Source organism: Tamandua tetradactyla, chromosome 5, assembly GCF_023851605.1.
Source record: "Tamandua tetradactyla isolate mTamTet1 chromosome 5, mTamTet1.pri, whole genome shotgun sequence".
Lineage (NCBI taxonomy): Eukaryota > Metazoa > Chordata > Mammalia > Pilosa > Myrmecophagidae > Tamandua > Tamandua tetradactyla.
In genome coordinates, this window is record NC_135331.1 from 21,888,549 (window position 1) to 21,904,746 (window position 16,198).

General features: G+C 44.3%; 1 protein-coding gene across 4 annotated transcripts in view; it reads right to left on the minus strand.

Moving 5' to 3' along the window:
* The window catches only part of UBE3B (ubiquitin protein ligase E3B), a 70,377-nt gene that overhangs the window by 15,134 nt on the left and 39,045 nt on the right, over positions 1 to 16,198 (minus strand). For all 4 annotated transcript variants that reach the window (XM_077160079.1, XM_077160081.1, XM_077160080.1 and 1 more), the window contains 6 exons: positions 14,119 to 14,237; positions 13,393 to 13,507; positions 12,506 to 12,605; positions 7,432 to 7,551; positions 2,677 to 2,853; positions 2,436 to 2,546 (listed from right to left, as the gene is read on the minus strand). In XM_077160079.1, coding sequence (XP_077016194.1) covers positions 2,436 to 2,546; positions 2,677 to 2,853; positions 7,432 to 7,551; positions 12,506 to 12,605; positions 13,393 to 13,507; positions 14,119 to 14,237 — 742 coding nt within the window. The remainder of the gene's footprint in view (positions 1 to 2,435; positions 2,547 to 2,676; positions 2,854 to 7,431; positions 7,552 to 12,505; positions 12,606 to 13,392; positions 13,508 to 14,118; positions 14,238 to 16,198) is intronic.

Sequence of the window (16,198 nt, forward strand, 5' to 3'; positions counted from 1 at the left end):
GGCAGCCACTCGCAACTCTAGATTCTTCCTAAGTTTTCAATCTGGAGAAAAGTACTGCCCCATCATTTAACAAATATGACTAACTGTCTCCTGGGGACATTACAGCAGAGTGGCGAAGGGTGCAGGCTTGGGAGCTACCCAGTTCAGGGGTCAAATCCCAGCTGCTCTCCTCCTGCCAGGCTGTATGACGCTATGTAGGCCCTTACAAGGATTACATGAAGCCATGAAAGCAAAGCCCAAGCACAGACCCAACCCCTGCTAAGCACTGGGTAATGTGTACTAGGCCTAGGGCAGGAACAGGTTACTGGAGGAGCACCCAATGCACAGTGAGGAAGCTTCCAGGAGGAAGCAACACCTAAGCTAGACTAACAGAACACTGCATGTTGAGAGTCACTGGCATGATCCTGGGATGGACGTCAGATCTGTCTGACTACAGCACAGTGTGAGGGAAAGGAGGTGAGTGATGAGGCCAGGGAGGCAGGCAGGGCCAGAGCAGGAAGGGCTGCTACAGCATGGACTCTGTCTGAGCGGTCTACGCAGAGAAGTGACAGATTCGTACTTTTTTGTAGGGAATGAATTGGAAGGAGAAATACAGGAGGCAGGGATGCAGCCCAAAAGCTACTGCACAGGAAGAAATGCCAACAGCTTGTACTAGGGCAAAGCCTCTAGGGTTGGAGAGACTCCTCCCTGGACTGGACTGGAGAGATTTAGAAGAGTCCATCAAACTCGATGATGGCCAGTTACAGGTTCCTGAGGGCTCAATGAAATGATGCATACTACTCTCAGGGCCTGGAATGTAGGACTTTATCTCATAAGTACTATTGTTGTTGGAAGCAGGGAAGGGGGGTAGAGAGTGACAAGATCTGGTAGGACATTCACAACAGACTGGAAGCCATTCTTTCCAGCTGGTGCAGCCTCTTCTGGGTCTTGTAGTAGCTACCCATTTAAAGGAAAAACATGGTCTAGGCCCAGGGAGATCCTAACTGGACTTTCTTTTTCTTTAAAGGGGTAGTGGAGGGAAAAATAACTGATATTTATTGAGTGCCTATTATCTGAAAGGTACTCCTTTGTACAGGTTACTCATTTAATTTTCTATGAGGCAGGAACTGTCTTCATTTGCAGATGTGGCAGCAGAGGTACTGAGAGGTAAGCCCAGGTTACCCAACCAGAACTAGTACAGGGTAGAAGGAAGACTGGAAGAAGGAAGATTGGGCAGGCACTCAACAGGGCATCTAATATCGTTACAACCAGGGAGGGAGGCCTGTGGGGAGAGGTTGATCCCAAAATGAAAGCAGGGTAGGCTTAGCCTATAGTCAAAATATGTTCACCCCCACATGGTTTTTCTCTCTCAACTTGGAAATGACATCCATTGCACCGGCTGCTGGCTCTTTCTGTCTGGAAAGCATCACGGCTTCTCAAGGGTTAGTGCTGGGTATGAGATGAGTGCTGCCCAGGTGGTTTACTTCTTAGTGCCAGGGTTAGATCGGCAGAGCCCAGGCCCAAAGGAAGGTCCCCTGCCTGGTTCTGAAACCAAGTGAGCTCAGTGGGAAGGCCACAAAGGTTAGAGTCCTAATGAACCCTGCTGCAGCTTTACCTCCTCCCTAGGAAGCAGGACTCCAACTGTGGAAGGGCCGAGGGCCACTGGAGGTAGTTCTGCCTTTTCCAGCTTAGCTCCTATTAAAAAAGGATTAGGAGCTGTGTGGGCCTTAGCCCAGATCAGAGCAGTTGACACTCAGATACCGTTCCTGTCAATCACAACAGTAAGCATGACAGCAGGTATACTAGGAGATAACTGACATGTGTCATCCTCATTTGTCAACCTCAACAACTTGATGACATAAATTCCATTAGCCCCATTTTTCTGATGATTGAATAGAGGCTCACAGATGTCAAGTGGCTTGTACACAGATGGCTGCATAGCTGGCAGGGGAACAGCTAGTCTTGATTAGCTGCTACGGGTGACATCCACAGTCTTATTCTACTCTGTAGGCAACTCCCTGGCACCTCAGACTAACTTTGAGGCACTTACGCAAATAAACAATACAACTACAAATCCCTATAAAATGCTGCCTCCTAAAACAAGGACCAGGTTTTGAGCTCTGGCTCTGTCACACTGGCTGAGCTCAGGTCAGATTGAGTTCCAATGCTTGTTTGACTACATAACGAGCTCAAGACCCCAGGCAAGAGACATCTGGGCCTCAGTTTCCTCAATCTAAAACAAGATAACAGCAGCCATATGACAGGACTGTTGAGAAGATTAAATGAGACACCATGTATAAAACACCCAGCATTTGTGTCCAATATATCTTGGTTCCTGTCCCTCTTTCCTCTATCCTAATGATCAGGTAGGGCCTGATCATGTAAATGTATATGAAGCTGAGGTTCTTTCAGCATTTAATTTTTCATTTCAGTTCAATACTACTTAATGTGCCTACCTCATACACAGCTTTCCCCAGCATCTTCCCCACAAACTCAAAGAGCTGCAGGTAATTCTCATGAATGTAGGAAGTGGGTGAAGGGTACAGTCTTTCATCCCCACTGGTTGTCTGCAAGATAAAAGGATGGGGAGAGATGAGAGGTTTATTGTCTTGTCAAGAGTAAGCCCAGCTCCTTCACTTCTCGTTTGTCACCTCAAATCTGGCAGCCGTCAACCCTGTTCTCATTCCCATTAAACACCTTGAACAGATTGAGTGCCGGGTCGAACACTCTCTTGATGATCTCTTCCAAGAACTCCTTGAAAACACCGTCTTGATCAATCCCTGCTTCGTCCACCCCGAGGTCATTGACAAACTTCACACGGATCACACCCTTCATGGCATGCTGGGAGAGCTGCCGGAGCTGCTCATAGCCGTCCTGTCAAGGGCAGAATTACAGCCCATTAGGAACCCAAGGCTTTCTGCATAATTCAAGACTTCCCTTTTCAAGGCTTCTTTTTCCTGGCGTGAGCCTTTACCAGTGCAATTACCAAACGTGCAAGTCAGGGCATGTGGGCACAGGAGGAAAAGCAGTCCTTTCCTTTAAGTGAGAGCCTGTCAAAAGGAAAGCTTCATTTTGTGGATGGGATGCTACTAATCTAGGGCAAGGAGAGACCTGCCTGCAAGAGGTAAGTAAGAAGGAGAAACCAGACAAGCTCTTGGCCATCAGATAAAGAGCGGAAGAAAGCAAGATCTCTTGCTCTCTTTTTAAAAAGAGTATCTTTCAGCTCATGGTAAAAACAACAAACTCTAAAACAAAAAATAAAATTAACCTCTACCACTCAACCCCTGGTGCCTTTCTCCAGATCATGAAGCGCCATGAGAGTCATGCTGAGGAATTTGGATTTTATCCTGAGAACAGTGAGGAGCCACAGAGGGGTTAAGCAAGGGAGTGACACGGTTGGCCTGTCTTAGAAAAACCTCCCTATTTGCAGCAGGACAGATGAACGGCAAGGGGCAAGGCAGGAAGCAGGAAGGCCAGGGCCTAGGAGAAGCCTCATACTGTTCTGCTTGTATTGGCTCTCAAAACACGCAGCCATTCAGTACTTCCTCCTTATCCAGAACCCAACACCTGTGGCCCCCAAAACAGAACTCTGTAGTTCTCCTATCAAACCATCTTGCTTAGTTTCTCGGTTCCAATTTGCTGAGGTCTTCCTGGTTGCTGATTCTGTCACTGCATGTATTCCTGGCATCTGGAGTGCTGATACATAAGCTGCTTAGGTTTTCATTTCAGAACTATAAGGAAAACCAGTGCTGAACAGGACATGGCCTAAGTTAGAGTCCTTTGGCCCAACAGAGGAGGTTCCATCTCTAGGGTGAAGGGAATCTCTTCAGATACCATTACATATAACCATTTACAAACCAACCTCAACATCCTACTGCCACTCCATATTTCTCCATCTCAGCCACACCTGCAGTACTGTCAGATGTTTTGCTGACACTAGACTATGCCCATAGCAGCCCCTTGTCTGCCAGTCTGGCCCCTTTGTTACAAAGCAAATGAGGTCAGTTCTGCAGGACCTATTTTAGAGATCCCTTGCTACCTTCCTGCTGATCACATTTTGCTCATGCTCACCTAGTGATCCCAAGGATCATCCTATGGTGGCTCAGACTCTTATCCAGGGGTTAGGCTCCAAAATCAGAGAGCAAGGCAAAAGTTACCTTTGAAATCTCCTAAGTCACCTGTAGGAAAAGGAGCATGATTTTGAGTATACAACCTTGAAAAATACTTTTTATGCAAACGAAGTCTGAGAGCCAGTAAGCTAAACCAAAAGAAGGAACTAAAGGGAAGTGGCCATGCAGCAGTTGCAGCATTACACCATTCTGCCTAAATTTAAGATCATTATCGAGGCACTGAGGGGGGGATTGGCAGAGAATTCTAACGAGTCCGGACTTGCCGGCAGGGTTTACTCCATTCTGCTTTGAGATGATGCCTCCTAAACCTTACAAGTTTTTCGTAGATGTGCCTGTGGTTACTCAGATTAAATGTAGCACGTGGTGCTCAAGGACTGTTTGTTGGATTCAGGCCTCAATCTTGCTTGATGAGCCCCACACTATCCTCTTAAAAAAGTTGTAGAGAGCAGTTTGGTCATTGCCACCTCGGATACAGTTCCTGTTGCACCCCTCTGCCCTCTGGGAACTGTCCTCCTTATTCGAGGATTATGTGTCCCTTAGGAAGGTAAGAGTGGGGCTGGCATTCCTCTTCTGTGTTGGATTGCAGAGTGCAGACTTTGAGAACCCTGGCCTGGGAATTAGAACACCTGGCCCTCAGGCCCAGATCTGTAACAGATATCAGAGTGACCTTGACTGACAATCTAAACTTCTCTGGCCTCCATTATGCCTTTAACAGAGGGAGATAACAGGGTTGAGAGTCCCTAAGGTCCTTCCAGGTGTGAAATGCTAGAATTCCAGTTAAAATTCACCCTGGACCTCTAAGGGATGCTGTCCGGCAGGACTTTAGACTAACACCTGGAAGCCTGGCCTTTAAAACTTAGCATAAAAAGGGAAACAGGATAAATGCCCAGGATATCAAATGGGTTTAACATCAGCTTTTTGATGCCCCCTTGTGTCTAAATCAAGCAAAAGCATTGGGCGCTCAGTGGTCAACACGATCTACAGACAGTAAACAGGAAAGTGGGCTGCCTAAAACCCAAGACAGGAACCCCTATTTTGACAGCCCTGACGAGCTTCCAGAGTAAATGGCCTGTCAAGTGAATTTCCCATGATCCATGACACTTGAAGAGGGAGCCAGGGGATGCTACCACTCTCAGCAAATTCCAGCCTATAACACCTATCCTCTTCTAGTGGGTTCTGGCAACATCTAAGTGTGTATGATGGGTGGTGGGGCTGGGGGTGTAAGGAAGCAGGGACTTTGAGAGACACGGAGGGACATGTGGGTCCAACGAGCAAAGTGCTAGAGAAGATACAACACAATGGGATTTTCCTTCTTTGAGTCAAAGGAGAGGGTGCAAACTGGTGGCCCACAGGTTGGATTTGGTGGGAAGTCAGGTGTTACCTGACTTTCCAAAATCTACCTACCTTCCAATATAAAAGATTTGGGGATTTCACACAAAACCCTGAACATTGGCCTTCTTTTAAAATATCAGAGCATAATGGATCCCAACTGCCACATGGCAATAGCTGGGTGGAGCTAAGTGGAGGCAGCCTCTCTTAGGGGAGGCACATGTTCTCCAGGCTGTCCACCCCTCTACTATTCTCTACTGTTGACTGTTAGGTTTTAGACAGTAGCCGACTGAGAAATCAGAGAAACTGAGTCCGAGTTTAAAATTTTATTGTCCCGGGGCGAGGTTCCTGGGTCCGGGCGCTCAGGGTGCGGGCCGGGGAAGTCGTGCCCCCCTAGGAGCGGCGGGGCTAGATATAGGCTAGCTAGTGGGGGTGCTGACAATGCCTATGGGGCCTCTTGTGGTAGGTTAGGAGTTTTGCGCGCTTTAGGGCCAGGGGCATAGCTACAGGCCTTGGCTGGGGGGCATAACTACGGGAGGTGTGCAGTGGGGGGCCTTTGTTTGTCAGGGCAGTTCCTGATTGGCTGAGTTTGCACAGCTGTATGCCCGGATGTTCACGGGTTTTAGTTCGGGTGGGGGCCTTCCGGCCAGAGGTTACCAGGCCAGGCCTTACATTGACTAGGCATCAGTGCCAATTTATCAACTCATTCATGGGGTTGTTTTCTTAATCAGAGTTATACAGACCAAGAGGCAAACAAAATTTCCTGTGCTGAGACACACTCAGCCAGCTTCATTCATTCCCATGACCTGCAGGGCTCCGGAGGGCATTTAAATTTCTTATCCCTACTTTTAAGAATGCTGAAAACATCAAATGCTTAACACATGCTGTCTTTTCCCAGCAGATCTCGGTGACAATCACTAGTGGTCAGGGTAACCAAAACAAGCTCTTCAGTAAGGATCAGCACAAACACTGTGTGATTCACTATGGGGCAGAGGTAGGCCACGTAGGGAGGGAGGAGTGCTGCCCAATGCCATGTGCTGGGGTGGCTGTGTGGCCATGTCTGCCATGGAACTCCATGACTGTCCTGTGCTGCAGAATGTGCTACTGAGGAACTGTGCTCAGAGTGTGATAAAAGGCCTAAAGACTAAACACGGACAAATAAATCAAGCCAAGCCTCTCCTAGGAATGGGGACTTGGGGCTCAGTCACCAGCTCTATCGCTGATAGGACCAGCACATCCTTGTGGGCCGGGCACTGTACAGCCCTGGAGGAGGGTGGGGCACACACACTGGAGACATTGTAGGCTGGCACATTTATTACAACAACGTTCCAGCAGACTGTAGGCAGGGCCTTGCTCTAACAAAATCTATATAGTATGACAATTTTCTGACACATGGTGGTAAAGTGTTTTGAGGACAGGGACTTATTTCTAATTTACCTTAAGTAGCCATGTAGTGGTAACCCTGGCTTTCGGGTTTGGCTAAGGTGGGCCACTTCATTTGTATCATATAATTTCATGCTTATAAGGAACTTCTAGCTTACAGATCTTACATCCTATAATGTGTTTCCTTGTATGACGCAGTAAACTTAACACTCACACTTCACATCATTCACAGTTGAATCTGTGCAAAGTGCCTGCTTAGGATGAATGCAGTTTGCACAGATAGGAGCATTTTAGTGCATCTGCTGGATTCAGTTCCTTCCTCATTCCAAAGAGGCACAAAAAGTTTAAGGCTCCAGCTGAGGGCCAAATGGAGTAAAGGAAGAGAAATACTATACCATGGATCTCTAGCACTGAGGACATGCTTCATCAAGCAGCTATTCAGTACAGCAAACAGGACAAAGGACCTCTATCTTGCTCCAGAGTCTTGATTTCAGCGTCATTAGATCAAGAAATGTCAGGAATTTCTTCAGAGGCAATAGATCATCCACTAAAAACCCTACATTTTACAGAACACATTTCTTGCAGTAAGCCTCGTGGACCCCCCACTCACCTCCAACATCCGTGACCGTCGGATGGTAATGTGAGTGACATGAGGGGAGGCAGAGCTGGTTTCCACGAGCCCCAACTTCTCCTTCTCCTTGGTAACCATGTTTCGGAACAGGAGAACTCTCTGAAATGAGCAAAAGCAGGACCAGAAACAGGGTCAATAACTGCCGAATCCCTAAAAGACACTCTATAAATTTACCAAAATTAAAGTCAAATGAGATTGAAACAGAATGGGATGCTTAAAAATGTGCTTCTGGTTAGAAGTATCTTATGAGAATGGTAAACACTCCCAGAAATACTTCTGGGAATTAGAAATACAGTTGAATATATACTAAGGAAGAAATCTTCTAGAAAGAGTGGCTCTTGCTGCAGCTAGAGCCCCGCCAGAAACAGTCTAGGAGAAAATCATTCTCCTCAATCAGTCAATAATCTACCATAAAAAAATGGCAGCAGAACAAGTTACAGAGGCTGCTTTTTATAGATGTGTCTGCTTTTAAAGGAAATCAATATTATGAATTTAAAAAACAGAAACATTTCAAAGACAATTTTTTCACTGTCAGAAAATTTTTAAATGATCCTAGAGTATAAAGGTTCTTGACCTTTTGTCTGTCTCCCCTGTGCCCTCAATCATCATAGTCCCACCAGCAATATTTCTCAATTGTAATTTGAAAAGAGCCCTCTCTCCTCTTCTCGAGATGCTAATATGCGCCTTTGGGACTGCAAGCCCCTTTGCCCCATCCTGGATTTGAGAATCACTGTCATAACATTCAAATAAAAGGAGCTGAATGAATAAAGGAGTCCCACCACTGCTTTATTTTTTATGGGACGCCCCCCCCGAAAAATCAATGACTTTATTAAATACAAATAATAACAGCATTAACATTACTAATGACAATAGTAAAATGGGTTCATGATAAAGGTAGGAGGAAGTTAATACATTTTCATCTAATCCTTCCATCAGTTCTATGCTGTAAATAAGGTTGTAATAGAAAATTGCCTCCTAAGACGAAGGGGGATGGTCTTTGATACCGTGGAAGGGCTGCTGTTCAGCACGGCATCTCGACGTGACTGGTTTACAAGCCTGTAACAGTCAAAAGATCCTGGGTTTCAGGGCAATGTGGAAGGCAGTGAGTGGATTTAGGACACAGTGAGGGAAGCGGGTGAGGTGGAGGTCAGGCATCACAGCCTCTTCCTCCATGGCTGGGAAGCCAAAGGGTGGGGAGCTGGAGGTGTGCTTATTGGTGAGCTTAGGTTGTATGAGCCATCTGGCCTTATGTCATGACTGCTTCATTAACCCCCAAATCTTTGGCATAATCACTTGAACAAGGGTGAAATTTTGTAGCAAAGGAGGCAGAAGACCAGTTTTACATATAGGTCAATCTTATATGAGTCAGAGACAGGACACAGAAGCAAAACTGCAGAGGCAACAGTGAGCACGAGAATGCTGGTCCCCTAGGGGTCACAGAAGCCTGGATAGAGCTCTGATTGCCATGGGGTATGAGAAGGTGGAGGTGACCTTATTCAGCTCTCTCAGAGACGGCAGTGGACACTGGGGTAATAATAATCAGTATCGCCAATTTGCAGATGAGAAAGCTGACTTGCCCAAGGTCACATAGTTAGTGGGCAGTGGGACTGGATTCAAGCCCAGAGCTTCTGAACTCTACACGATACATGGCCCCTGACTGCCTCACCCCACTTCAGGCCTTCCGGACAGAAACAAAAGTAGAGGCCTTAAGTCGCAGCCAGCAGGTGAATCACACAGAGATGGATAAAGCCTTACAAGAGAAAGCAGAGAACAAAGTACTGGGCATGCGAACCAGGCAGCACTGAAGCTTTTAAAATATTAAAGAAAACAACAAAGGCTTTGTGAGTTACCCACTATAGTAAGAACAAGGGAAGGGTTCCATGCTCAGGGCAGATGGCATAACATTACTAGGAGAGAAAGGACTACATAGATGCCTTTTTTGTTTTGCAGCAAGGACAGTCCAATGGGAGAGTGCAGCACATGTACCCCAAGGAGGGAAGAGAAGCCTCAGATGGGAGCAGGCCACAGGAGATCCTGAACATGCCAAACTTCCACAGGGAAGAGGACTAGGCTAAGAGACAAGGAAGGGCCCTATCTTCCCAAGGAAGGAGATGGGGGATTTTATGAGTCCACAACAAATAGTCTTATGGTGATCAAACAAAAATTCTCCAAAGGAAAAAAAATGGTAAAAATTAGAATATAGCCCAGACTCAAGTCATTCTAATTTGTCTCAAAGGTTCCCATACTTTCTGGGTTCACCAAAACCCTGGTGTCTCAGTAAGTTTTTTCAGGGCACCCAAGGCCAAAATAAATAACTAGCAGTTTCACTTATCACATAATTAGCTCCTAACAACTGAATAAGTATTTATGTAGCTTTGTTTAAAAAACAGTACACATAAATTGAAAATTTTTAAAAAGTATTTTTATTTTATTCTTAAATAATCACGAGTATGTACTACTGGATGCATGCACATGTAGGGCTTTGCACAGCTTCTCAAAACCCTGGCATCAGACTGCACACCATCACCATCATTTCCTGATTTTCACATAGTAATTGATTTTTATCACACCAATACCTCAAATTTGGCTTTGCAAATATATTACCACACCTAAAAGACTATAGCACAATCTAATGTTGAAACTGCACACTACCTTGATCTAGCAGTTCACATGGCATCGAAGAGATTTCAGTGTGTCCCCTCAAAATGTTTATATACCCTGAGGCACCCTAGGTGACACAGCACATGGTTTGTGAATGGTAGATATACAAAAGAGAGAGTATATATTCTATATTATGCAGATGTGATGGTTACAATTCCTAAAAAGGCTGACATCACACACACACACAGGGACAACTGAGGGAGTCCCAAGCTGCACAGAGATTCACTTTGAGGTGCTGTGTTTCCAATGAGACACCATCATACTGGTATGGGCTCAGGAGATGAAGGACTGGAAACAACATCCAACGAGCAATAGTTAGAGATGTTAAGGATGCTGCAATCGGAAAACAGAGACTCAGAAGGCAAATGAGAGCTGACTGCAAATCTCAAAAGGTTTAGTCCATAGATTAGAGATTCCACTTTTGGGGGTTATTCAAGGACCAAAGGGCAGAGGTTACAAAAAAGCAGACCCGCTTCATATGAGGAAGAAACATTTCTCCATTTAGAAGACTAAGGAAATACACAGCCTGCCTTGCAAAGCTTGAGTTTTCTATCAGAGGCAAGGTCAGGGGTATTGTCGAAGGGGCTTCCTCAACAAAAGCATATTTGACTAAATAATCATCATGAGGCCCCTTCAGGAACAATAAGAATCCAATAAGCTTCATCCATTTGCACATCGCTGCTTGAGGGTAAAGAATAGCGAACACAGGTATCAGAATCAAGGTCAAGCAGTATCAGGATTAAGTATCTCAGAAAAGTGAGCCTGAATTTACAAACGGTAATGTATGCTCTTTTATGAAAATATGTCTAATCTGTGAGACAAAAAAAGGGAGGGGGAGGGCATATCTTTTTTTTTTCATTTTAAAATAGTTTTATTCATACATCATACAATCCAACCTAAGTAAAAAAATCATTGGTTCCTGGTATCACATAGCCATGCCTTCACCGTCACCATCTATATGAGGACATTTCCTTTTCTTCTGCTAAGAATCCCATACCACTCCCCCATATCTCTCACTTACTGACATTTAGTCTTAGCACACAGACTTTATTATATTTAATGGAAACATGTTACTGTTAACTATAGACCCCAGCTTGCATTGATTGCATTTTTCTTGTATACCATTCCATTTTCAACACCTTGCAATGTTGACATTCATTTTTTTCTCCCTCATACAAAAATATTCTTATATTTGTACAATTAATCACCATCATTGTCCACTCCAGGCATCCCTAAGTTATTGCTCAGTCTTTATCCTCTATCTTTCCTTCTGGTATCAAACATGCCCCTAGCCTTCTCTGTTAACCATGCTCGTATTCAGCTTCATTTAGTTACCACCAGTCTTCTGGTTTTCTCCCTTCCTCTGAGTACTCCTTTCCTTCCTGTGTTGGCTCTGTAGGTGGTGGATTCCACAGGGCTCTGGCTTTAACCCCTTTGTCTTCTGGCTCCAGCTGGACCCCAGATCCCCTAGTCCCCATTCACAGCTGCAGTTATGAGATTTCTGGGCCTTGTCTGCATGTGGATTCTATCTCTAGCCCAGTCTATTCTGATCCAGACCCATAGGTCCAGGGGCCTCCAGGGGGCACCGACACCTCACATCTTAGCTACTCCAGGCTGCACTCACCACCATTTCCCAGAAAGTGTTCTTGCCCTTGCTCCTACCACAGGGAATGATCTCCTAACCACCGAGTACCTGACCCAGAAACCTGAGTATCACCTAAATTGCTCTTCTTCCTCCTCTGAATGTAATCATTCTTCAAGGCATGTAAGTGCCACCTCCTTACGAATTTCTTGATCTTCTTTCTACTCCTACAGACCCACCCTAATCTAGGTGAAAGGGCTATAATCTCCTGCCTCCAGCCAATCTTCTCTATTAGGACCAGAAGGATCTTTCCAAAGTATAGCTGTGACCCTGCCTCTCAAATTTAAAACCTTTCAAATGGCTTCAGATAAAATCCAAGCTCCTACCCTCTGTTTATAAGGTCCTTCTTGCTCCAGCTTCTACTAACCTCCTTGGCTTCATTTCTTTCTCTTTTATATTCTCTTCAGCCAGACAGCACTTTCTAGGCTCCCAACTACACCCCCCATCTCCACCTCCAGGATCTTTAAACATAGTCTGCATTTGCCTATGGAAACTTCCACCCCCTAGCAAGGTGGGGTACCTTTGCTTGTGCTCTACAGCATCTGTCTATCCTGCTCTACCAGGACTATCAGTCCCACCCTGCCTTCTCTACCCTATACCCTCCGCATTCTGTAATACTCAGGCAGAGTAAAATCCAAGCACCATTAGTGAACAAATGATGCCATTTATTCACTTCAATTGCTATGACAAAAAGGAAATGCCAGTGGATTAGAAAGAAACACGAGGAAACCAGCTCTAAGTGCGACTCACATTTTTGTGTGGAATGACGTGAGGTATATACTGCAGAATCAGCTGTGCCCGTTTTCTGTCTTTGTCAAGTTCTTGGAAGAGTACACTGGGTTTGAGATCCCTGAAGAAGAAAGACATGGGCTTGTGATAATTAAAACAAGAAAATCATTTTCTGGGGCAGGTCATATTGGCAAATCATAGCCTGCAGGTCAAATTTGGCCTGCTGCCAGTTTTTGCGCAAAAAAAAATTTTACTGAACACATTCACACTCATTTGTTTACCTATTATTTACGGCTGCTTTCATACCACAGTGACAGAGCTGAGTAGTTGCCATGGGGACTGTCTAGTTGCAAAGCCTAAAATATTTATTGTTTGGCCCTTTGCAGAGAAATTTGCTGATCCCAACTCTAGTGCTGCTGCTTCAAGAGTTACATAAGTGTTGGCACCATCACTGATAAACATGGTGGCATGCCATATCAATGGCATATGTTTCATTGTTGCAGGAGGATTCCTGTCCTCTCCCTCCAAAAAATCTAGCGTAATTTTTACCCAGGTAATCCTGATATAAAATGAGATTTAACTATCATACCGTTATTCAGCTCATCTGAAAGAATTTTTCTTCCCAGTTTGATAAGAAACATTTGCTAAATGTGAACAGGCTTTGTCACCATTAATTAATGTGAATCATATTTAGTATGGCATCTACACTGCTAAGTGATCTGTCTTGACAGGTGCTTCATGAAAACAGGAGCTCTCTTTATGTAGATGAAAGGACAGGATGGAGATGAGGCAAAAAATCCTCTCTGCCCGAGAACACAGGTGCTGAGTGCTTGGCCAGCTCTGCTGCTGACAGCATGATGGAGTGGATTCTAGTTTCCATAAAGCCCTTCTCTGTCCCTGGTGCTCACTTTCGTAGCCAGTGGTCCTCGGGGGCAAAGCGCCGCCGGCAATCCCGTTCATAGAGCACCATCAGCCACCCGTGGACAGAATGAAACAGCTCCAGGGTCTCACCCTTGGCGCTCTCTGTAGGGGAACAAATGCAGAGTCACACTCTTGGCAGAGAAGACCAGAACTAGAGAGGGGAGTGGGAGGAAACCCTCTCCTCTCTGGACATCAACGAATCCATGATCTCCCTCACTCTGAATTTTACACGGAACCAAAAGAATTAAAAGACAACCTGGGGATGTTCTAAGAGCCTGCAGGACCTGGGTATCTCCTAAGTATCTCCTAACTCCTCATGCCATCTCTTACCAGAATGTCATCCAAAGGATCTTTTTTTATCTAAGGAGATTTCAATTGAACAACTGGAAATACTTCGAGAGACTCTAATTTGAAGTATGAACTGGCATATGTTTTATCTTAATGGAGATTCAGAGCAAAATTAATCATCAGTAATGATCAATGACACATAAATGCAAATCCTGAAGCACAATTGGGAGAGTAAGACTCCAATGACTCCACTACTATCTTAAGAGGTCATAGATAGAGAGTTAATACAGTTTCTAAGTATGTGAATAAATATAGATTTCTAATTAGCTCTGACAGACATCAAAACCAAGAGTCAACTGGCATTATACTCCACAGTCTCCCTGTGTGTAGCATCGATCAAACGGTGGCCAACTCCTTCGCCTTACCTATGATTCCGTCCCAGATCATCTTAAACACAAAGGAGTTCAGAAAAGAAGAGATGGTGACCAGCTCTTCCAGTTTGAATGAAATTTGTTCTTCATAAACCTCAATGTCATCTAGAATCCTAAATCAGACAGAAAATGATTCACAGTTTTCCACTGAGAAAAAAGAATACAAATGAGATCTGTATCCTTTACTAGACAAAATAAACAAGGTTAAGAAATAAATTCTACTTCTTATCTTTGAGAAATGCTCTAAAATAAACTGATAAAATGATATGTCTAGGATTTGCTTTAAAATAATCTGCAAGAGGGGAGTGGGAGGCAGTATATAGACGAAACAAAACTGGCCATGAATTAATAATCTTTGAAGCGTGTTAATGGGTATGTAGGGTTCATTATACTTTTCTCTCTATTTTCTATTAATTTGAAACGTTCCACTGAAAAGGTAAAAAGTATAATTAAGAAAAAAAATAAGCTCTACTTTCTATTTTTCTTATAAGGATTTCATTGTGATACTTTCTTAATTCAAGCCTAAATTCATGCCTTACTCAGGCCTGAAAAGCAAGGAAACTTGGACAACTCTCGACTGAGAGTCTGTTTACTGAGGAAAACTGGATTCTTATTCTGCATCGAGGACAAACACCACTGCCTTCTAGTAGGCACTCGAAAAGGATTTATGAGGGAATGAATAAATGTTTGAACAGATATATGACCCAACAAAACATTTCAGGCACAGTGCTGTATCCTAGAACCACTTCATCCACTTGAGAACATGACTTGTCCTAAGCAGCCCTCTACCCACCAATTAAGGATGTCTCCCACATCTACGGAACCCTGCTCTCCTCTCCACTGCTCACTGCCTCTCTTCCCTCAAGATTCCATCTAATCTGTCACCTACATGTCCCTGATCCCCTCCTGCCAGGGTCTTCTAGCCTGAACATAACTCTCTGAGGTCCTTTTGATCCTATAATTCTTCACCAACCTTTTGGGAAAAAATGGAATTAAAAGAATACAAATACACAAATAGACACATTTGCTTAAAAAACAAAGGAACTGAACGGGATTAACATTTGTGAATTTCCCACTGTACTAGGTGCCTGGCATTACTTCTCTTGTTTACTCCCCATGATTCCACTAATGAGGACTGTGGCTCATAGAAGTTAAGCAAATTGCCCAGCATCAGCTTAATTATAAAAACAATAATAATTGCCAACACAGAGCTCTTCTTCTTATGTGCCAGGGACGGTGCTAAGCACTTTGCATGCATATCTCTTTTAATCCTTACCACATTTCTAAAAGGGAGATGCTATTGTTATTCCCAATTACACGTGAGGTAACAGAGACTCAAAGAGGTTGAACCAGGTTAGTGAGTAGCTGAGCCAGGTTTTGGACCCTAGCTGTTTGCCTCAAAAAAACTTTCCAGTAACTTCCTAACCTAGTGAGTAAATGGCAGAGTATGATTTGAATCCAGCTCCAGCTTACCCCAGAGCCCACATTCAATGGTACTCTCCCAGCTCTCCTGAAAGGATGGTAATTAACTGTGCCAGTGTGAAACTGTCACATACCCCAGAAAAGCCATGTTCTTTAATCCTCAGTCAATATTGCTGGGTGGGATCTTTTGATTAAGTTGTTTCCATGGAGATGTGACCCACCCAATTGTGGGTGGGACCTTTTGATTAGGAATCATTTTGAAAAGAGCTTCAGAGCTGACACAGAGAGAGATGTTTAGAGATGCAGAAGGAAAATGCCCCTGACTACTCTGAAACGAGAAGCCAGAAGAGAAAGTTAGCAGATCCCACCATGTGCCTTCCCTGCTGACAGAGAAACCCTGAACATCAATGGCCCTTTCTTGAGCCAAGGAATCTTTTTCTGGATGCCAGTTTGGACATTTTTAAAGCATTAGAACTGTAACCTTGTAATGTAATATAATAAATTCCCTTTTTAAAGCCATTTCATTTCTAGTATACTGTATTCTGGCAGCTTTTGCAAACCAACACACTAATAATGGCTGAACATCTACTACATGTCACCCACTTAGTGAATCTTTTTTCATCTAATTCTCATAATGACCTTGCCACACCAG